This window comes from Aphelocoma coerulescens, chromosome 2 (genome assembly GCF_041296385.1).
Source record: "Aphelocoma coerulescens isolate FSJ_1873_10779 chromosome 2, UR_Acoe_1.0, whole genome shotgun sequence".
Lineage (NCBI taxonomy): Eukaryota > Metazoa > Chordata > Aves > Passeriformes > Corvidae > Aphelocoma > Aphelocoma coerulescens.
In genome coordinates this window covers 768,847-790,241 of record NC_091015.1, presented here as the reverse complement: position 1 = coordinate 790,241, position 21,395 = coordinate 768,847, and the positions used below count along the sequence as shown (strand labels likewise).

Genomic DNA, 21,395 nt, shown 5'->3' with positions numbered 1-21,395 from the left:
CACAGCACAGCCCTCATTGTGTCAGCTTAAGGGACTTTAGTTTGCATTTAATTGCACTGTCCTGAATTTTTCTAAATATTTTCACAAAGTTATTAAATCCTAACAATTGCCTTGTTAAGCAATTTGTCCTTTTTGTAGTCTTATGTACACTGGGCTGTTTTTAGAGTCTGAGAATGTTGTAATCTTGGGGGGTTTTTGTTCACTGGTCTGTAGGTTAGTGAAATACAAGATTTATGCTGAGCCCCTCCTCAAAAATGCAGGTTCTGCTGCACTTGCCTGCATCTAAATTAGCCAAACAATGGATATTCTCAGGTAGATGCTGAATTTTTATGAAACCTGTAAATTTTCCTTCAATTTTCTGCTCAGGTGGACTGTCTGGGTGCACCTGCCTTTTGTTAGATAAAAACCAAACCAGGTGTTGAGCTCAAATCCTGAGTGCAGTGTTGTGTGGGTGGGAATCCGAGCTGGGAGCACGGGCTGTGTGTCCAGCAGAGCTCTCAGAGCCCCAGATCAGCACTGGCTGTCTCTGCCTCCCAGATCTGCACCACGTCCTCCGTGTGCAGGAGCTGGTCCTGCGCTGCTGTTGGGTTCCCCAGGGATTTGGCTGGATTTTTTTGGCAGGATCAGTGTCCTGGGGTCCCTTGGATCCCGAGGAAGGGCACCAGGAGCTTTTTGAGACATGGAGCACTGAATCCTTGCTCTGTGCCCTCAGGGTGCCCGCTCCACCTGGGGCTGTGCCCTCCCACCCTCAGTGTCACCATTCCTGGTCATGGGATTATCCTTGGCCTGGGAATTAGAGCATGCAAGGAGTTCTCCAGGTCCTCTGCTGCACCAGGTGTATCCGTGTTCCCGTGCTCCTGCCCACACTTCTGCTTTTGCTGGTTGAAATCATCCCTTTGTCTCCATCCAGGGGAAAATAGAGAAAAAGCCAGACTCAGCCGCCGCCGCGCCCAGGTCTGAACCCAGCGCGGGCACTAAAGTGGCTCCTAAAGCAGCCGCAGCAAAAGAGGGGGTCCCCAAACAGCCCAATGGGAAAGTGAGTTCCTTTCACACTTTTCTCTGGGGGAGATGAAGGAAAATGTTTCCGTTTTGAGTCACTGTCCCTCCTCTCCAGCTGTCCTGCTCTCTCCTGTCAGTGGCACTGTTCCTTGCACAGGCACTTCCCGTCCTCTCCTGTGCACCCTGAGATGTTCCCAGGGAAACTCCTCCAGGGAGCGACTTTCTCCACAGCTGCTGGAAAGGTTTCCAGAGCAGGGTCCTCCAGTTTCACTTGCAGGTTAATGCAGGCTTCACTTTGAGTCAGAGGTTTCCTTAAACCCAGTTCTTGACACAGAACCAGTTTGTAACGAGGCAGAGAGGTTGAGTTCAGAGCTGCTGCTTGTAAGACTGCAGAAATGAAGGAGTTCACATCTTTCCTGTAATATTCCCGACCTAGTTGTACCAAAACTCTGTAACTCCATGCATGAGGCCATCACCATTGGATGGGCTACTCCAAAGTACAGTGGATGGGGTGAGGGGGGAGTGCCACAGTGTAATTCTGATGTTATCGGGCGGGAATGGTCAGGAATGAACAGGATTTGTACCTCTAGGGAGTCAGTGAACCACCCCATGCTCCATGGCATGGGTATGTTCCCAGAGCTGCTGTTCCCTGAATCCAGCCCTTCTGACCTGGCTGAGGAGCTCTGGGAACCTGCCCAGGTGAGAGTGTTGGGTGGTCCCTGTTGTGCTCCAAGTTTATCACCTTTTGTAGAAATCAGGATCCAGCTTGGGCCTGTTGGTGCTGTGGTAAATAACTCCAGACTAAACCTGTGTTGTAACTAACCTTTGCAAGCACTGGTGTCTAACCCAGTTACTGCTGTGAGTAAAGCTCACCTCAGCTACTCCTGTTGTATTTAAAAATCACAGAATCATTGAGGCTGGAGAAGCTCTCTGAGATCATGGAGCCCAAGCACCCCCACCCCCAGCACTGCCAAGCCACCACCAACCACATTCTCATGCCCTCAAATCCAAGTCAGTGTAAAGGAGAAACAATTTCATTAACACAGGGCTCATCTGAGATCATTCAACTGAAGGTTTGACCGCCTTCAACAGAAAAATGTTTCTCAGACCCAGCTTTACTGCCCAGGGGTTTGGAGGGACATTATCCAGGGCTGGAGCCAGTCCAGGTGTGGGCAGGGAGCAGCTCACAGCGTGCTGGGAGTGGTGGCTCTGAGGGCTGGCTCTCCCTGCTCTGGGGAAGCTGTCACTGGAAACCTCCCAGGAGACTTCCTGGGGCATGGACAGTCCCATCCCATCCCTCTGGGCTGGCTCTCCCTGCTCCAGGAAGGTTTCCCACAGCCACGGGCAGCCCCAATGGCTCTGGGCTGGCTCTCCCTGCTCCAGGAAGGTTTCCCACAGCCACGGGCAGCCCCAATGGCTCTGGGCTGGCTCTCCCTGCTCCAGGAAGGTTTCCCACAGCCACGGGCAGCCCCATCCCACGCCGGGGCTCCGCAGGGTCCATGGGAGCGTTCTCCCCGCGGTGCTCCCAGCCTGGCACTAACACTGTCTGTGCAGCCTCCTGTCCTTCACTCTCTCTCACTCTCCTCCTCGGTGGCTTCCCCCCTGCACTGGGTCGAGTTCCACACAGTCCCTGTTGCTCCAGAGCCCCCTCCTGCCGTATGACAACTCTAACCAGTCCTCTTCCCTTGTGTTGTTTTCCATTCTGTAACGTTCCAGGTCCAGATAGTCTCCAAAAAAGCGAACTACAGCCATGTTCAGTCCAAGTGTGGTTCCAAGGACAATATTAAGCATGTCCCTGGAGGTGGGAATGTAAGTATGGGTCTGGGCAAGCTGTCTGTCTACTAACTCCTCTCGTGCCGTGTTGGGTGTGTCAGCCTCAGGAATGCTCTGCTGGAGGCAGAAGCTGAGGCAGAGCCCCAGGGCTCCTGGAGACAGCTCAGGCTGGAGGATTATTGCATTTCCCTCGGGCTGCCGGGCTGAATGCTGTGTTCGTTTCACAGTGCACAGCTGCAGGCGGGCTGTTCCTGCTCTCTGGGCTGGCCGTGGCCAAACTCGGGGTGGGGACGTGGCTGAGCCTGGGACTGAACTCGCCGGGAGCTCCTCCTCCCTCCCTGACCTGTGGAACTCGGATTTCCCAGAGCACGTGCATTAAGGCCTGGAAGTGCCTGTTACTCTCCCCTGGCTCTCCGGGCCAGCTGCAGCCACACTCATTTCACTTCTTGTTTCACAAAAAGGACTTTGGAGCAGGCCAAGACTCTGGGACTTAATCTTTGAGCTGAGATTAGTTTCTAAATGTAAAGGCTGCTGGTGTCTCTGGCAGCAGGGCTGAGCTCATTAAAATAGAAAGGTGATCTGGTGGTGTCTGCAGCTTGGTTTGGGGTGTTAGATGCTCAAAGTGTCTGCCAGGCAATCCAGCTTAACTGTCCAGATCCTACAGCTCGGGAGAGCATGAGCATGGTCTGGGGCCTCGGGGGCAGACCTGTGCTGCCCTGACCAACTTGGGCTGGGCTGTTGGCACAGGAGAGGCTCAGGAGTGCAAAGTTTGGGTGATTTCAGAGACCCTGAAGGACTTGAGCCCAAGGAAGTTTTTTCCATAGGTGTTTACATATCCTGTGTTCCCGAGGAGTGACATCCAGCTGTCACATCTGATGAGGTGCCCAGGGTGTCTGGCTGGAGCCTGGTCCAGTGACACAAACCCTGCTCAGGACCTGGCTGTGGAGCCAGCTGGGGGCCACTTTTCCTGGGACATGCATGTCCAACTGGCTGAACCTTTACATGACTGATTTTTCCACAAATCTTTGCAAGTGGCAACCAAATGTGTGTTCTGAACAAGTGGCTTCCTCCCGGGTGGTTGCCACAGTGGCCAGAGACAGATGCTGGGGTCACACCTGTGCCACTGAGCCCAGGCTGCCTCCCCCAGTCACTGGACACACACCCCTGCTGCCTGGGGATTTGGGGTTTGGGGTTTGTGGTTCTCCCTTGCTGTTTCCATCATGTAGACCATGTTCATGGGAGTGTTTCCCATGGAAGTGCTCGCACAGGAGAACTGGGAAGGCTGGTGTTGAGCCCTCAGGGTGTTTTTGAGCCCTGTTTCTGTTCCTGCTGGCTGCTGCACCTGGTTCTGTTCCCCAGCCTGGGCCAGGCTGTTCCAGAGTCAGTGGCAGAAGTGCCTTTGGCCACGCTGGTGACAGTTTCTGGAGCAGCTGGTGGCATTTCCCTGTCTGTGCCCTCCAAGGGGCTGCATTTTATAAACCACTTCAATTTTGCCACCTTCACCTTGTTCAGCCTTTCAGGAGCCTCACTGGTGCCTATCCTGTTTTTTCAGGCTACCAGAAATGGGATTGAAATGTGGGAGATCTTTTCTTGCCTAATGAACTGCGCCAGTGAAGCGTCCTTCTGCTCATGGATCACCATCCTGTCCTTCCCTCTTCACTGCCAGGCATTCCCAGCCAGGGACAGCTGTGTCCCTGCTTTCTTCTCCTCTCCCACACTCTCCTTTCACCACTGCAGTTTTGCTCCTTGCTCAACTACTTGAGCAGCTCTTTATTCTGCATTTTCAGAGCCCAAAGCTCATTTCCAGGTTCCAAATGCTCCCAGAGCAGCTCCAGGCAAGCATTCCCAGCCCTCCAGCACAGGCAGTGTGGATGTGAGTGCCCAGTCTGTCTTCCCAGTAAATCATTTTCTTTTATTCATTTTTATATCTTCTCGCTCCCTTTGGGGCACTGTGACTTTAGTGACCTCTTCCCAGATGTTTTCTTGCTCAAGTGGTTGTAATGATCACTTCTGATAGAATTCCCAGTGTTGAATTCCCTGGTGGGTCTGTCTGGAAGGTCTGTTCTGGTCTGTGCCTTCAGTTAAAGCTTTCAGGAATCCTGTGGACAAGACTTGTGGTTTAGAAACAATTTCTGATTGAGCTTTAGGGTTGCTCTGGTAGAAGTGATGGGCATGGAATGGTTTGGGTTGGGAAGGACCTTACAGATCATTGAGTGCCACCCCTGCCATGGGCAGGAAATCTTCCACTGTCCCAGGCTGCTCCAAGCCCTGTCCCGCCTGGCCTGGGACACTCCCAGGGATCCAGGGGCATTGTCCTGCTACTCCCCCAAGAGGCTCCAGGCTGGGTCTCTGTTCAGATGCCCATTTTGCCCTCTATACAAGGACATAATTTCTTCTCCATGCCCAGATTCCCCAGAAGCCGTGCCCAGAAGCAGAAGTTGTTCCTGCTCATGTTACACTCACCAGAAATACCTCGACACAGTTCAGTTTCCTGGGGAAAAGCTTTTGTTGTATTTTTGTTTAGTATTTCCCACTCTCAGAACCACTGAGGTTGGAGAAGATCTCCAAGACCATCAAGTCCAACCTTTGACCAAGTTTTCTGTTCAAAGAAAGCAGTACAGAGGTAGATTTTACAAAATGCAGGTGATGTCTGTGTTGTTGAAGGTCTGAAGGGGCTTTGGAGTGTCCATGTTTCTCTGTCCTGTGTCCTCTGGCCTGCTTAGATGGATTGGGAAGTGGTCGGAGACAGAAAAGCAAACAAGAGCTGAGGCTCACACTCCCCACCTGAGCCTCTGTCAAAGCTCCAGTTTGTTTCTGGCACCAGAGTCTGTGTTTGGCTCTCTCAGTGCAATCCCAAGGTGCAGACCCAGCCCCTGTTAGAAATCCTACAAACACACCCTTCCATGCAGGTGGGACAGTTGGGATCTCAGCTCAGGAGCCACAGCTGGTAACAAACAGCAGGATTTTGAAGTGCATTCTGTGAGATAAATTTAGTCTCATCCCAGCTCCAAGCAAGCAAGGACTGGTGATTAAAGCTTGACTCACAGCCCCTGAGACAACCAAATCAGGGTCTGTGGCTGACCTTTTGAGGCTGTCCCTGAGCTGGGGCCGTGGGGCCATGGCAGGAGGCTGAGCTGTGCTGTGCTGCTCCTCCTGGGCCTCCTCCTTGTGCACACGGAGCAGGAGGATCCACGCTTCCCAAGGAAGAGTTGTGGCAAATGATCCTGGGAACTCTCAGTAAACTCCTAGAGTGGCTGGTGGGTGGAGGAATTCTTGTCACATTCTAAAGGAAATCTGTGGATTTTCTCTGTGCACTGACCTGGAGCAGAACTTCTGAGCCTGCTGGTCCCAGCTGGTGGCTGCTCTCACCTCTGGCACTGGTCTTCAAGAGGGATGGATTCCTGGAGCAGTGCATTCCATCTGGGCACTGTGATCCCTCAGAGAATTCCAGACTGGTTTGAGTGGAGGGACCTTAAGGATCATCCAGTGCCACCCCTGCCATGGGCAGGGACACCTCCCACTGTCCCAGGCTGCTCCAAGCCCTGTCCCATCTGGCCTTGGGCACTGCCAGGGATCCAGGGGCAGCCACAGCTGCTCTGGGAAATTCATTCCAGTCCCTCCCCACCCTCCCAGCCAGCAATTCCCAATTCCCAATCTCCCATCCATCGCTGCCCTCTGGCAGTGGGAAGCCATTCCCCGTGTCCTGTCCCTCCATGCCTTGTCCCCAGTCCCTCTCCAGCTCTCCTGGAGCCCCTTTAGGCCCTGCAAGGGGCCCTGAGCTCTCCCTGTGTCCTTCTCCAGGCTGGACATGATGGTGGAGAGCAGAGGCTGGAGCTGTGGCATGGCCCTGGCCCTGCAGCAGGAGGTCTGTGAGGTGACCCCAGGCCATGGCCGTGTCCCCAGGCTGGGCAGGAGCCGTGGGTTGGCTTTTATTGTCCCTATTCCCAGTGCTTCTGTATCCCATGGCTGTGCCCTGAGCTCAGCCCCATTCCCGGTTCTGTCCCTCTGTGCTGCTCTCTGGTCTCAGCTCTGTCCCTCACTTTAACCCCCCCGGCTCTGAGCGACCCCGACACTGCTGGCGGCGTTGGCAGTGGCCAGGAATGCTCAGGAAGGATTCCTGGGAATCAGCAGCAGGAATAACGTGGGAGAGCAGGGGCACTCACGAAGCACAACGTGGTGCTTTGGCCTCCAGAGTCTGGAGAGGTTTCTCTGTGCTCAGCTGCTGCTTTTTGTCTCTCCAGGTGCAGATCCAGAACAAGAAAGTCGACCTTTCCAAAGTGTCCTCCAAGTGTGGATCTAAAGCAAACATCAAGCATAAGCCAGGTAGGAATTTCACCATTTCCTCATTTCTCTGTAAGTTTTGTCCCTTTAACACAGTCCTGGATTGTGACTGAAATAGTTTAAGGGGTTTGTTGCTTTCAGGGGGTGTCCTCAGTGCTTCTGGAAATCCCTAAAAATGCTTCTTCCACAATTCCTGGGGGTTTCATGAGCAGAGAGGGGGATTAGATGTGGGATGTCCTCTTGCCTGTGAAGATAATCTACAGCTTTGCCTCATTTCTGCTTTTCCTGCTCATTTGAGAAGGAAAACGTGGATGCTTCCGTGACCATAGCAGGAAGCTTCATCCATGCTCACAGAGGGCGTTGGGGCACTCGGAACATCCGAGGATGTTCATGGAACACGGAAGGATAAAGGAAGTTCCCTCCAATTCTTCAGAGCACAAACAAGGGTCCTTTCAGCCTTGAGTCCATGGCAGCTCCTGCCTCACAGAAAACCCTTTGGCCCTTTGATGAATTTTCTGGGATGAGTGTGCGGGAATTACCTGCTCCCCCTGAGAATACAGCGGTTGCTCTGCGTGAAGTCCTGGGAATCTCAGGTTTCTCCCCAAGCTGTGCCCAGCCCAAGGTCCTGGGGCTGGAGGCCCCTGGCTTGGCCTGAGGGATGGTCAGTTCAGTGCCCTTGGCTGGCCCCTTGGTGTCTGGGGGCACTTCTCCGCCCGGGAACGCTGCCGCCGGCACAGCCCGCGCACGAGGGACAGAGTTCACTGCCTAGGGCTGGGAACAAGCACCACAGGCTGGTCTTTGTCCCCTCTGGGAGTCCCCTGCGCCCTCCCCAGCCTGCCAGGTCCAGGCAGCTCACCCTGCTGCAGGAGCCCTCGCTCCAGCGGCTCCGAGCGCGCTCCGGCGTTGGGAACGCGCTGCCACGGCCGCGACCTCTGCGTGCTCAGCGCTCGGAAATAACGAGCTGGGAGTGACAATCAGTGCCCTTGTCCAGGCCTGATGAAAGCACAGCCACCCTGCCAGCGGCTCCCACTGGGTTTAACTGGTTTTGTTGGACCAAATCCGTTGGTTTCTGCCGTTGGCCACGCCAGGCTTCCAGAGGGGGCTGAGGGTTTAATGATGTCGCTGGGAAGCAAAGCTGTGCTGAGCAGGACTTCAGCTGGGCTTTGGAGAGGCTGCTGGAACCTGGACTGCAGCTGGTGCAAGGTGGCCCTGGCCACGCAGCGGGGTGGGAATGATCCTTAAGATCCATGATTCCAACCTGGGGGTGTGCACAGTCTGATTTATCAATAAAGGAGGCACCACTGTGGTCAGAGGGATGGAGCATTTCCCCTGGGAGGAAGAGCTGGGAGAGTTGGCATTGTTCAGCCTGGAGAAGAGAAAGGTTTTGGGGTGACCTCATTGTGGCCTTCCAGGACCTGCAGGGAGCCAAGGAAGATGGGGAGAGACTATTTCCAAGGGCCTAGAGGGACAGGACAAGAGAGAATGGCTTCCCACTGCCAGAGGGCAGGGATAGATGGGATCTTGGGAAGGAATTCCTGGCTGGGAGGGGGGCAGGCCCTGGCACAGGGTGCCCAGAGTAGCTGTGACTGCCCCTGGATCCCTGGCAGTGCCCAAGGCCAGGTTGGGCAGGGCTTGGAGCAGTCTGGGACAGTGGGAAGTGTTCTTGTCCGTGGCAGGGGTGGCACTGGATGGGCTTTAAGGCGCCTTCCCACCCAACCCATTCCATGATTCTGTATTCTGTGATTAATGGGAACTGCAGTATTATTGAATCTATTCCGTTCTGGAAAATCTTGCTAAAATTCTGCAGGTTTCTTTCTGACCTCCACGTTCTCCTGAACCTGCAGTGTTCCTTCAGTTCCCCCCAGGCTTTTCCTGCCTGTGGAGCCACAGGTCGGGTGTGTGCCAGGGAGGAGCTGGCCAGGCAGGCAGGGGTGCCCGGGGATCCCAGGGCTGGAGCAGCAGCGGGAAGGGATAAGGAGGGCAGGAAGGCAGTGACACAGAGGAGCAGGAGGTGTCCTGGCACCAATGAGTGCACAGATGGCTGAGCTGGAGAGGCCTGGGCAGGACAGGGACAGGAGCAGTAGGAGTCAGCCTTGGAATGGCACCAGTGAGGGGTGGGATTTTGCAGCTCTGGGGAAGGAGGCAGCCTCAGGAGCAGATCCAGGGAGGATCTCTCCAGCCTGCCTGCATGTGCAGCATTCCCCAGGGCCCTGTTTGCTGGCACAGCTGGAAATCACCAACTTTGGTCTTCCAGTTTGAAACCAAACTTTTCCTGGGGAGAGGCTGAGCCAATGAATGTGGAACTTGTCCCGTCCCTGCTCCAAAGGGTCCCCAGCGGTTCTGGGGCGGGGCTGGGAAGGGAACACCTGGATGGGACTGCTGGGGGCTTCCCCAAACTCAGCCCTGCTCCCTGTCCCTGCAGGGGGAGGAGATGTCAAAATCGAGAACCAGAAGCTGAACTTCAAGGAGAAGGCCCAGGCCAAAGTGGGATCTCTGGACAACGTGGGACACTCGCCAGCCGGAGGAGCCGTCAAGGTGAGTGCAGGGGTCTGGCACAGCCAGGGAATGGTTTTGATCCAGTTCTTGTCCTTGTCCTGCTGTTCCTGAAGTGCAGCTCCTCCACCACAGCCTTCTTCCAGCCTCCTTGTTTCTGGGGCCTGTGCTCTGCACCCCGGGAGTGAGGCTGGAGCCCAGGATGAGGATGGTTGGAAAGGAGAGAGCTGGGACCCACCTCGGGGTGCCTAACCCTGCTGGGCATTCCCAAGGGCTGGCACTGCCCATCTCCATCCTTCCTCTTGGAATGTGGGAGCAGGGATTGCTCCAAGCTGTGAGCCCAGCAGAGGGGCTGCAGTGGCCTTCACCCCCAGTGAAAGCTGGTGAGATCCATGTGCTCTGTGCTGGGAGAGAGCACCTGGCAGAGCATTTGCAGAATCATGGAATATCCTGAGCTGGAAGGGATCCGTCGAGCCCAGTCCCTCAGCCCTGTTGGTGTGAGGATGAGAACAGATCCCAGCTCTCATGGCTGTGACTCAGCCCTTCTGCAGGAACACAAACTGTCCCCAGCCTTGGCTCTGCACATTCAGGTCTGGCTGCAGCAATGGGACATCTGTGCTCAGGCAGGGGACATTCCCTCCCTGAGGAACGTGTGGGCCTGGCACAACCCCAGGGAGCTGGCAATTGTGCTTAGGGAGTTGCTGGAAGGGACCTTAAAGCCCACCCAGTGCCACCCCTGCCATGGCAGGGACACCTCCCACTGTCCCAGGCTGCTCCAAGCCCCAATGTCCAGCCTGACCTTGGGCACTGCCAGGGATCCAGGGGCAGCCCCAGCTGCTCTGGGCACCCTGTGCCAGGGCCTGCCCACCCTCCCAGCCAGGAATTCCTTCCCAAGATCCCATCTAACCCTGCTCTCCTTCAGCCTAAGTCCATTCCCCCATGTCCTGTCACCCCATGCCTTCAGGAAAAGTCCCTCTCCCAAATGTGAGGTCTGAGAAGATGCTGCTTCTGAAATGGGCTGTTGGCTCTGGAAGCAGAGAAAACCCCTCTGGGGGCTGCCAGCAGGACAGGCAGACCCAGGAGAAATGCCTCCAAGCATTTGGATTCCCTGGTTGTGCCCAGGATCTGTGTGTGGTGGAAGGGCTCAGAGCTGGGCTGGAGCCATTGTGTTAAACCCTGGGTGCACTGGAAATCAGTGATGCCGGTCCTGAGGGGCAGCGGCGTTCCCGAGTGGATTGAGCATGTGCTCAGTGATTCCTGGTAAAGCAGGGGGAGAGGGGATGGCCACTGGGGATCCATCAGGATTCTCCTGTCTCCAGCCCTGTCTGGAAATTCCATCCTGGCAAATCATGGCTCAAGGAAAGCTGGAAGGAGCTGGAGAAGCTGCTGCTGCCTTGGGAGGGGTCTGGAACTTTCTCTGACAGAATTCCAGTGAACTGGAGTGTCTGGTCTGTACACTGGTGCTGTTTGCTGGTGACTGGTGCTGTCACCCAAGTTCCAAAATCTCACCTGTTCAGATTTAGTCTGATTTTGGAGTGTGTTCCCCCCTCTCTGCGGGTGTCTGTGGTGACACTGCCTGGCACTGTTGGTGGTGTCCCAGTGTCTTTCCAAGCAAATCTGTCGCTCCCAGTGGGATCCCCCCAGGGCAGCAGACTCCTCTCCGAGGGCAGGAGGGCTCAGCTCTCTGCCACGGCCAGTAAAAGGCGGTGACTCCAGGTGGGATGAGCAGCTCTGGTGTGAGATCAGACCAGGATGGGATTCTCTGAAGTCACAGTCCTGGTTCATGGCTCAGCATCAAGGGAAAATGAGCTCCTTGTGTGAACTTGGTTTTCCTGGCCTGGGACCCACCATGTGTTAGAAGCACAGAATGTTGGAGTGGGTTGGGATGGAAGGGACCTTGAGGATCACCCCATTCCACCTCCCACTATCCCAGGCTGCTCCAAGCCTCGTCCAGCCTGGCCTTGGACACTGCCAGGGATCCAGGGGCAGCCACAGCTGCTCTGGGTGTCCCCAGGTCATGATCCACTGTCACAGCAGTGACCCCACCCCACCCACCAGCCCTTGGCCTCGGAGCACTGGGCTTTGTCCTTGCCATTCCCTGGCCCCTGTGCCATTCCCTGGCCCTGGTGCCATTCCCTGGCCCCTGTGCCATTCCCTGGCCCCTGTGCCATTCCCTGGACTGTGTTCCAGGCTGTCCAGCTGTGTGTGAGGAAGCAGGCGCTGAGCTCCAGGGCCCGAGGGCAGCTCGGAGGAGCTCCAGGGCCCCGGGGTCTGTGAGACCCCGCATGGCCGGGCAGGATCTGCTTTCCCAGGAGCGGAGATCCCCGCTCCCATCACCTCCCGTCCCTGCGACCCTCCCCCCCGTCCCCGTCGCTATTGACCCGTGCCCACGATTGTCATTGTAGGCCGAGGGCGGCGCGGAGCCGGCGCAGCTCCCGCCGGCGAACGGAGCGGGGCCGGGCCCGGTGCCCGCGGCCCCCGCGCTGCGGGAGAACGGCGTGGGGCCGGCCCTGGCCGCCCTCAGCACCGCCGACCAAAGGGAAATGCAGAGCCTCGACACTCACATCCAAGAAACAAGTAAGTGCCCGCGGGCCCCGCCCGAGCCGGGGGGAGGGAGCCCGGCAGCCCCGGGCACGGCGGCGTCGCTGCCACCGCAGCCTCCTCCGCTGGTAGCGACGTCTGCAGGCTTGTGGTGCCTTTCTTTTAATTCAGAAAATTGCCTTTTATCTTCCAGGCATCTAATGATGACATTATGGTATCGTCTTCCATTCCCCTCCTGTCCCTTGTCTCCTCCTCTCCCCGTGTCCCCTTGTCCCCTGCCCTTGTGTCGCTGCAGATTGAGTCTCACAAGCTGACGTTCCGTGCGAAGGCCAAGGCTCGAACAGACCACGGAGCAGAAATTGTCGTCTCCAAACCCCCCACCCTTTCCAGCAGCACCTGCCCCCGGCGTAGCACCTCCGCCAGCGACAGCCTGGGCTCCGTCGCCTCCCCGTCACCGCTGCCGCCGCCGGCGCCCCCGGCCGCGCCCTCCCAGCAAGGCTTGTGACCCCCGGCCCCGCTCCACGCGCCCCAGGGACCCCAGCTTGGCTCTCTTAACGCGGCTCTGGCTTTAGGTGGGAAGGGGACGGTGTTCCACGGGCTGGGCCTCTCTGGAGCTCGGAGCGTCCCGGGGACCCGGCCCCGCCCGGGCTGGGGGTCCCTCGGCGGCCGGAAAGGGGCTCCCCTCCCTCTCCGTGCCCGTCCCGTTGGCCTGGGGTGACTCTCGAGTGTTGGTGTCGCGTCGGGGCCGGGCCCGCGCGGCTCCCGGGCCGTGCCAGCGGCGGGGACAGAGCAGAGCCCTGCGGGGTGCGGGCTGAGGCCAGGCCGAGTTAACAGGGATAAGCTGTGATCTTTCTTTCTGTCTCTTTTTTGAACCCCTTCCCTCCTCGCCGCTTCAGTTTCTGCCGCCTGTGGGATGCTGATAAATCCCCTCCACACTCGTTAGGCTGTTTTAACTGTTGACTTGAACCTTTTATTCTTTGTGACGAAGTGTTGATGATTTATGGTGTTACGAACCCGTGCTAAGTTTCCTTTTCTCTTTCCTTCTTTTCTGACCCGTAGGAGAGTAGGGACATTTAACCGCTGCTGCCGTGTTGGCTTCTTACTGACATATCCAGCCATTGTAACTTCTTTGTTGTTGTTTGGGGTTTTTTTTTTAATATTTTAAAACGATGGAGCGAGTTCATGGGATTAAGCCATGTCTGGAACGAAAGGCACGGGAATGTGTAAAGGGCAAACTTTGAGCTGTGAGAGCTCAGGTGGAGCCTGTGTTGACCTCGAGATGTGTTAATTGACGCTCGTGAGCCCTCCCCGGGGTGCCTTCTGCAAAGGTGGTTTATTTATTAACGGCACGGCCGAGCCCTGGGATTTCTCCCGTTTTTCCAGGGCCGAGGCTGAGGGAGGCAGGAGGCGGCCGTGGCGGGGCAGGAGGGCGCAGGCCGGGAGTTCCGAGGCTGCAGCAGGTCCGTGGGTGCGTGGGGGGTGTGTGGGGTGTGTGTGGTTTTAGTGGGGTGATGGATGGGGGACCCGAGCGTCGGGATGAGCAGGGCCGCGGAGGCAGCAGGGAGAAGGGAAGGGAGCGCTCATCCCGGGATGAGGCCGGGAGCCCTCGGCGGGGCAGCAGGGCGGGGTTGGTGCCAGGGAGTTGCAGCTCTGACTAGGAAGGAGATTTAACCACTCTTGGAGCTCCTCGTTTCAAATGACACTAAAGAAACGAAATGTAAATAAATTAAAAGAAAAGAAAAGAAAAGAAAAGTGTTCTTGGGTGGTCAAACTAATTTAAAGCAAAAAAAAAAAAAAGGAGAGCAGAGTAACAAAACACTGGGATCAAAGAGAACTGAACCAGGCGTGTGCTAAGGGGGGCTGCTCCAGGAGGGGACAGAGGGAAGCCTGCAGCTTCTCGTGCTTGTGGGAATATTTCTTTGGGAAGCCGACAATGACACGATAACCCGGAATCTGTATTTACACACAAAGATTCTTATTGCACTTGTATTTTTTATATTAAAGTTTGCATGATTTCTAATAAAATGGCATTAAAATGTACTAGTTTGCATCAAAGTCGTCTGGTAGTTTCATAAGTGCTTTTTCATCTGAATACAAATTTAAACGAGCGATGCAGATTTGCACCTGAAAGGGGCGGTTATATATACCCAGAGACCTCCCAGTGCTTCCCTTCCTCTTCTTCCTCCTCCTCTTCCTCCTCCTCCCCCTCCTCCCCACCTCTCCGCTCCCTCCCACATCCCTCTGACCCCACCGGGGAGCGCGGCCGTGCCGTCGCTCCCTGCCCTCCCTGTGTGTCCCTGTGTGTCCCCGGCGTTCCCTGGAGCAGCCTCTGCCACCCGGCCCTCGCTCGGAGGGAGGGGCTGGAGCCGGGCCCATTCCCCGGAGCCCCTCTTCGTTCCCTGTATCCCGGTATATATCACTGCCCTCCCGTGACGCTTCCTTCTTTCTTTACTGCTAAATTCTACACACCAGCTTCAGCTTGGCAGCCTTGGCTTTGGTTTGGGTGATTTTTCCAACACTTTAATTGAGGGAAAATTTGAAGGACAGGAGAGGAGCAGGATGAGCCCCTCAGCAGGACAGTGAGCCTGGAGCCTGGTTCCCTGCCTGGAGCGTGGTTCCCTTCCTGGAGCCTGGTTCCCGGCCTGGAGCCTGGTTCCCTTCCTGGAGCCTCGTTCCCTGCCTGGAGCCTGGTTCCCAGCATGGAGCCTGGTTCTGGGTCTGGAGCCTGGTTCCCTGTCTGGAGCCTGGTTCCCTTCTTGGAGCCTGGTTCTCTTCCTGGAGCCTGGTTCCCGGCCTGGAGCCTGGTTCCCTGCCTGGAGCCTGGTTCCCTGTCTGGAGCCTGGTTCCCAGCATGGAGCCTGGTTCTGGGCCTGTCACCAGCCAGGGTGGTCTTGGCACGGGCTGGAGCCGAGCTCCAGGCTCACGGGCCAGGCAGGGGCGCTGGGAGCAGGGTTTGTGCCGATGGGCAGCAGCTGGAGATGTTCGCGGGCAACCAAAGAGGAGGTGGAGGCTGAGATGTCGTGTTCCTCTCGCTGCCTTCCCTGGGGCACCCCAGGCCTGTGGTGGCCTGGAATGCCCCAGGATGAGATTCCCTGGGTGCCCTGGGATGAGATTCCTGGGGTGCCCCGGGCAAAGGGAGGCAGCCGGGTCCCAGTTCAGGGACTGCAGGAGGAAGGCAAGTGGCAACATTGCACTTTATCTTCTGAGATTGCAAAAAGCAAACAAGCCCTGCCCCGCTGCAAAGGGACAGTGGTGTCACCTTCTCCCTGCATTGCTTTTATCCGATTTCTGATTTCCCGAGCGCTGGGCGGCCCTGGCCGGGCCGTGGTGGCTGCGTGCGGTGCCCAGGCCTGTCCCTGCCCAAACCCCGGCCCAGCTGAGCCCCCGGCCTGTGCTTCTGTGCCACTTCTCTAACACTTGTTGTGCCTGTGTTTAGCTGACAAACTAAATCCAGATACACTAGTTTGCCGTGGTGTTTCTAGGACAGCTTCAGTTTTAATAAGGATTTCTTTTTTAACTTTATTTTGAGGAAGCGGCTGTACATATTGCTAGCCTGGGAAGGAGCCGTGTGTGGTGGGAATGACTTTAGTTTCCTGTCTGGGGAGGTGGGATGAGCTGGGTAGTGCTGAGACCTTAAACGCTGCTGGGGGGCCGCGCGTGGGAAGGGCCTGCGGGCACCGGTGGCTCCATCGAGGGCTGGAGGCAGCAAATCCCGGGAAGAACAGGAGTTGTGCTCTGACTGAGATGCGAGTTGAATGTACACGTTCCTGCCCTGAGCTGGCGCTGGGGGTCTTGGCTTTGGCTGCGCTGGGGGGCTCTGGGCTGGGCAGGGGCTGAGCGGGGCCAGGCGGGCGCTGGAGGCTCGCTCCGGGCAGGATGCTCAGCAAAGGCCTTTGCAGAGCTCGGGACGAGGCTTTGGAGGGGCCGAGCCGCCGGAGGGGAGGGGAGGGAGCGGCGCGGGCCGGGGCAGGGCTGGGCGGGAGCTCCACCCCGGCCGGCAGCAGCCGGAGCCCGGCGTCTCCCGGCATATCAGTGGCATATACAGTTACTTCGGGCTTTTTATACTGTTAACAAGTACATTCAAGTAACCGAGTTTGTGGGCTCGAGGCCGCGGCTGCCCCAGCGCGTGGCTCCCGGTCGGCTCCCGGCCGCAAACTGAATGTAGTTTTCTACGCTGCCCCTCGCGTTGTCCCCGCGTAGTGTCGGTGTGTGAGAGGGGCCCCGGGACCCTCGTGTGTTCGTGTTTAGGCAGAATTTCTAGTTTTCTTGGAGCTTGATGTCGGTGGCGTCGTCGGGGTGACGGGGCTCCCCTGAGGGCAGGGCCGAGTCCCTGCGGAGCCGCGGCCGCCGTCGGTGCCGGCCCTGCCGAGGCCGAGTGGCCGTGGCTGGGGGGCCCAGCAGCCTCCAGGCTCGGGAGAAGTGTCCCCCCAAGGCCGAGTGGCCGTGGCTGGGGGGGAAGCGGCCCCGGGAGGCAGCAGCACGGAAAGGGCTCTGAAGGGCTCCGGCTCTCCTCCCTCCTCCCTTCCCTCCCTCCCCACCCGAGCTCCAGCCCAGGCCGCGTTCGCCTTCCGCCCTCCTCGCACGGGTCCCGCCGGCCGAAACCACCCACGAGGCTCCACCGCGCCCGTCGTGCCCATCCCACCGCAGCGTTCGGCACCGCCTGCAGCTCCCGTTGTCCCGTAACGTAGAACCGAGTCAGGAGCGAGGGGAGTGACCGCGGGGTGTGGGGCGGTGCGGCCGGGGAGGAGGGCTCGGGGCGCAGCACCCCGGAGGCTGATCCCGGCTCTTGGCTCCCTCCGTGGTCTCGGGAAGCCACTCAACCTCTCTGCCTCAGTTTCCCCATCTGCAAAGGTGGGGGGGATTCAATTTTACCTCACCGGGCTGTTGTGAGGCGTGAGCAGCGCGTGACGTGTTCTCTAAATGTGACGTATTATTATTATTTTGTGTCATAGGATTATTCTGCAGGGGGTGCCCGAGGAGGGGGAGACTCCGCTGTCCCTGCGCCGTGGTGGGGGAGGCGAGGGCTGGAGAGGGGAGGTCTGTGCTTGGTGTGAGACAGCAGCTCCGGGCGGCCGGGGCAGAGCCCCCGGCCCGGGGGGAACCCACCGGTTGCTTCTGCCTTTGTGTCTCCCCTCCCCGGGGGCTGTAAGAGCGTCGTCTCCTTAGCAACATTTCCTGACTTGATGTTGTGATTTTACTATTGTAAAGGGTTGAAATAAAGCTTCTAGATGTTCCTCCTCAGGCTGGTGTGACTCTGTGGGGCAGGAGGGCCGGGCGGGCGGCGCTGGCACAGTGCGGGGCACCTGCGGTGGTGCTGGCAGAGCGCTAAAGGAGGGGGCTGAAGGAATTCGGGTGACTCTGATTTCAGCCACAAGAGAATTTCCATCCCTGGCTTTGCTCCTGCATTAAGAGGGGAGGGGGCTTTGGGCTGACACGGGGCCCTGCGGGAGCCCTCGGTGCCCGTGGCACAGCTGGAACAGCTGGCACAGCCAACACAGCTGGCACAGCCAGAGGGCACCGGCACCTCCCAGGAGGTGCCCCTGGCCACTCACACAGATAAAGGAAAGGTTTCCCACCCTGGCTTGGATGTGACCTGAGACCCCAAACAGGACTGGGACCCAAGGTCCAGGTCCCTATGGCTGGAGCAGCTGCTCCTCTGCCCCTCCTTGAGCGCTGCTGTGGGAACATCCCCAGCTGCCCCAGACACAGGGCAGGGGCAGCACTGGGACACGCTGGCTTGGCTTCCCCAGGCATGGGCAACACCAGGACACTCTGGGTCGGTTTTCCTGGGCACTGGGACACGCTGGGCTCGGTTCTCCAGGCACCAGCAGCCCCCCCTCAGTGCCAGCCCCCTGTGCCCACAGCCACTGTCCCCTGGGGGTGGCTGGGGTCCGTGTGGGGGCACAGCATGGCCCTGCAGCCCCTCACTCCCCCACAGCCCCAGGGCAGCTCTGCACCTCTCCCAGCAGACAAGCAGCTGGTGCTGCTCTTCCCTACCCAGGAAAAGGCACAAAAGCCAAACTTTGCAGAATAAAAAAAAAAAAAGTAAAAAAGAATGAAGAGGACAGAGGCAGTTCCTACTCTATCCCTTTTTATTGTCTTTAATCTATGTTGTAAAAAGATCCAGTATCACATAACAGCCACGGAAGTATCCCAATATCACACTAGTTCGGAACCATTTAGACAATAGCTTAGTCTTTTTTTTTTTTTTGTCTTTTTTTTTCTTTTTTTTTAAACCTGCTGGAAGGGAAAACCATACTGCCCATTATACAGGCCAAAAGAAACAAACACTGGTCAAATAATAGTGACAACCTCAAGCAAGTGAAATGAAGATGAGCAGTTTGGAGTGACCCCAGGCTGCAGGACTCCGAGGGCCCCGCGCCGGCATCCCCAGGGCCGGGGGGAGCAGAGCCTCGGAAGGGCCCCCCTGGGCCTTGTGCTGGCACAGCCACGGCGCCTTAAAGCCCATGAGCAGTAACTTAAATGGTAGAACTGGGAGAACCAAAGGGTGGCCCCGGGGGGCGCGGGGCAGGAGCCCCTGAGCCATGGAAACGGCCTCGCTCCCATTCCCGGCTGCAGGTACAAAGAGCGTAAGAAATGGGAATAAAAAGAAAGGAGCCCAGGCCCCGGGGGGGCACAGCCCTGGGCACGAGGGCTCCCGTTACAAACCCCGACCCTCACAACAGCCCTGTGAGGTAGGTCACTGTCTTCTTCGGACAGAGAATCCAAGGCAAAGCTGGGACTAAACTCCAGATTCCTCAGTGAGTGCTGTGCCTGTCGCAATCCTCCTTCCACAGAATATGGTCCCTGTTCATAGAAAACAAAGGATTTTGTGCCTCTGCTCCTGGCTTCCCGCAGGAGCGGCGCTCACAGGCAGCCTGGCAGCTACAATCACGTCCTGTGTTGCACAAGGGACAGGGATCCGGCCTCCTCCACGTGGGGAGAACAGGAATTTAAAAAAAAATCATAGGAACAACGCAAGAGGACGAGAAGTACAGGCAGGTTGGGAAGGACGAGTCACATCTCACACTCAGACACCACGACTGTGCTGGGGCTGGCAGGGCCCCTCGGATCCCGCGTGGAATTCCTCTCCATCCGGTGCTTTCGGGGCTTCCTCCATGTGGAGAGCGGAGAGACAACGATCAGCGATCCCCTCCCTGCCGGAGCTGCTGGATCCACGATCCTGGCACAGCCGGGACATCCGTCCTCCTCTTGAGCCCAGAGCAGCTCTGGCCCCGGAGCGGCTCCAGCCCGGCCCCGTGGGGAGGGGGCAGAGGAGGGCCCGCAGCAGCCGTGTCCTTGTTCCCGGTCAGGGACCGGCGCTGGGACGAGCGGAGGAGGCGGGTGGGCGTCCACGGAGCTCGCGCTGGGGTCCGTCAGCACTCCCAGTCCATTCCCGGCGGGACTGCGCTGCTCTTCCCACGCGGTGACCATGCACGGAGCCGACAGCAGGAGATTCAGACAACATTAATCTTCTAGGATGGAGAGAGATGACTTCACAAGGGATAAATAGAACTTTATTTAAATAAACATTTGTGAACATCTTTATACAAATTACAAGTCCCCACACGAGGCTGCAGCTCTGCCTACGAGCCGAAGCTGCCAGGAGGGCCCTTGAGCAGATCCACCAGGATGTCGAGCAGTTGGCTGTGCTGGTGGTGCAGGTCCCCGGGGATCGCGGCCATCTCGTAGCACAGGCACGTCTCCACCATCTTGGAGAGGGACACGCGGAAGTCGCGCAGCAGGCGGATGGTGTAGGAGTCCCCCTCCAGCACCAGCAGGTCGCTGTCCGTCAGGGACACCGTCGCTCGCCAGCCGTCATCTTGGGGGGAGGGAGAGCGCGTGAGCGGGGCTGCTCGGGCTCCTCCGCTGCCCCTGGGGCAGCTCCTCCCCACACTCGTTTCAGCCCAGGCCGGGGACTCGACTGGGCCGACAGCTCCCACAAAGCCAGGCAGCTCTGAGCACGCACTGGGATCCTCCCCTTTTCCCACAGGAGGTGACTGACAGCACAGCCCTACTGAGCTCGCGGCCTAGAGCCGAACTGCAGCACTGCCAAAACCCCACAGGCTGAAGGGACACATCCCCAGGGACAAGGGGGATCCTGCCAGCTCAGCTCCCTTCCCCAGGATGCTCCAGGCACAGCCCCAAGGCTCAGCCTGCGGGGGCTGGCTTTGTCTCCCTGCAGAGCAGCAGCCAGGAAGAGCTCACAAACCCTCACCTCCACAGCCCCACCACGGCAATGCGTGCCCAGCCCAAGAGCCTTGGGAAGCAGGAACTGGGGCCAGGGGGAGCAGGGGGAGCAGGCTGGGCGCCCCCGGAGCACTCACCTCGCACGTGGATGTCAGTGTCGGTCATGAGCAGCACGGCCAGCGGGTGCACCTGGGACGAGTCCCGCACGAAGACGCCGCCGTTGGACTTGACGGCCATGAAGTAGGTGAGCCAGCGGCTGTAGAGCTTGGACGCCTCCCTGCAGGGGCAGCTCGGTCAGCCCGGCCGGGCCGGCACAGCCACGGCCCCGTGGGACCCCCTCCCCGCTCACCCACCTGTTGATGGTGGACTTGTGCAGCAGCACGGTGCCGGCCTTGGTCCGGTACGCGTAACTGTTGGGCTTGAACTTCCCCTGGCGCGTCACCTTGCCTTGTCTCACCTGCCACGGGAGGGGACTGTCACAGCCTGCACCAGCCCTGGCAGCCACAGCCACCCCTCTGACGGGGAGGGAATGATGTCCCTCCGCTCCCAGGAGCTCCATGGCTTAGCGGAGCACGTTCTGGGGTGACCACACCTGGCAGTCACCCAGTGCCAGGCAAGGGACAGACAACAGGAGGAGGAAGATGCCACCTCAGGCAGCAAACAGGAAGAAAATGCCACTCAGTGGCTCCCAGACCAAGTGACAAGAACCTGAGCATGGACCCAACACAAGCCGGGATGGCCACTCCTCACAAGTGGGGATCAGGGACAGAGCACAGGGCAGAAGCCTGGCTTGGACACTCACTCCCAAGAGAGCAGAAGCATCTCTGCCCTTCAGCACTCTGGTGACAGCAATGCCCAGAGAGCGAAGGCAGCGCCAGTACCTGGATGAGGTTGGGGTAGAGCCCAGCCATGAGGACGCCCTTGACCAGTTCCTCCTCCTCGCTGTACTGGTTACACACGGACGAGGGCATGGTACAGTCGGACGGGGACGACACCAGGAAGGCTTCGTAGAGGTTCTCAGAAAACTGCTTGACAAGGCCTGGAGGGAGGAGACAGCCCCAAGCATGAGATTCACCCTCTCCTTTCCCCCATGGAATGAGTCACCCCGGCAGGGCAGC

At 58.0% G+C, this 21,395-nt stretch overlaps 2 protein-coding genes across 9 annotated transcripts in view; one reads left to right on the top strand and one right to left on the bottom strand.

Moving 5' to 3' along the window:
• Nucleotides 1-17,321, top strand: part of MAP4 (microtubule associated protein 4) — a 156,751-nt gene extending 139,430 nt beyond the window's left edge. For 4 of the 6 annotated variants that reach the window (XM_069006127.1, XM_069006128.1, XM_069006125.1 and 1 more), the window contains 6 exons: nucleotides 911-1,036; nucleotides 2,716-2,808; nucleotides 7,014-7,095; nucleotides 9,476-9,588; nucleotides 11,952-12,123; nucleotides 12,281-17,321. In XM_069006127.1, the coding sequence (XP_068862228.1) occupies nucleotides 911-1,036; nucleotides 2,716-2,808; nucleotides 7,014-7,095; nucleotides 9,476-9,588; nucleotides 11,952-12,123; nucleotides 12,281-12,288 (594 nt within the window). In that variant the 3' untranslated portion in view covers nucleotides 12,289-17,321. The remainder of the gene's footprint in view (nucleotides 1-910; nucleotides 1,037-2,715; nucleotides 2,809-7,013; nucleotides 7,096-9,475; nucleotides 9,589-11,951; nucleotides 12,124-12,280) is intronic. The other 2 variants (XM_069006124.1, XM_069006126.1) reach the window with 2 other exon arrangements.
• Nucleotides 17,322-19,582: 2,261 nt separating this feature from the next.
• Nucleotides 19,583-21,395, bottom strand: part of DHX30 (DExH-box helicase 30) — a 29,975-nt gene continuing 28,162 nt past the window's right edge. For all 3 annotated transcript variants that reach the window (XM_069006134.1, XM_069006132.1, XM_069006133.1), the window contains 4 exons: nucleotides 21,159-21,316; nucleotides 20,631-20,734; nucleotides 20,415-20,554; nucleotides 19,583-19,909 (listed from right to left, as the gene is read on the bottom strand). In XM_069006134.1, the coding sequence (XP_068862235.1) occupies nucleotides 19,674-19,909; nucleotides 20,415-20,554; nucleotides 20,631-20,734; nucleotides 21,159-21,316 (638 nt within the window). In that variant the 3' untranslated portion in view covers nucleotides 19,583-19,673. The remainder of the gene's footprint in view (nucleotides 19,910-20,414; nucleotides 20,555-20,630; nucleotides 20,735-21,158; nucleotides 21,317-21,395) is intronic.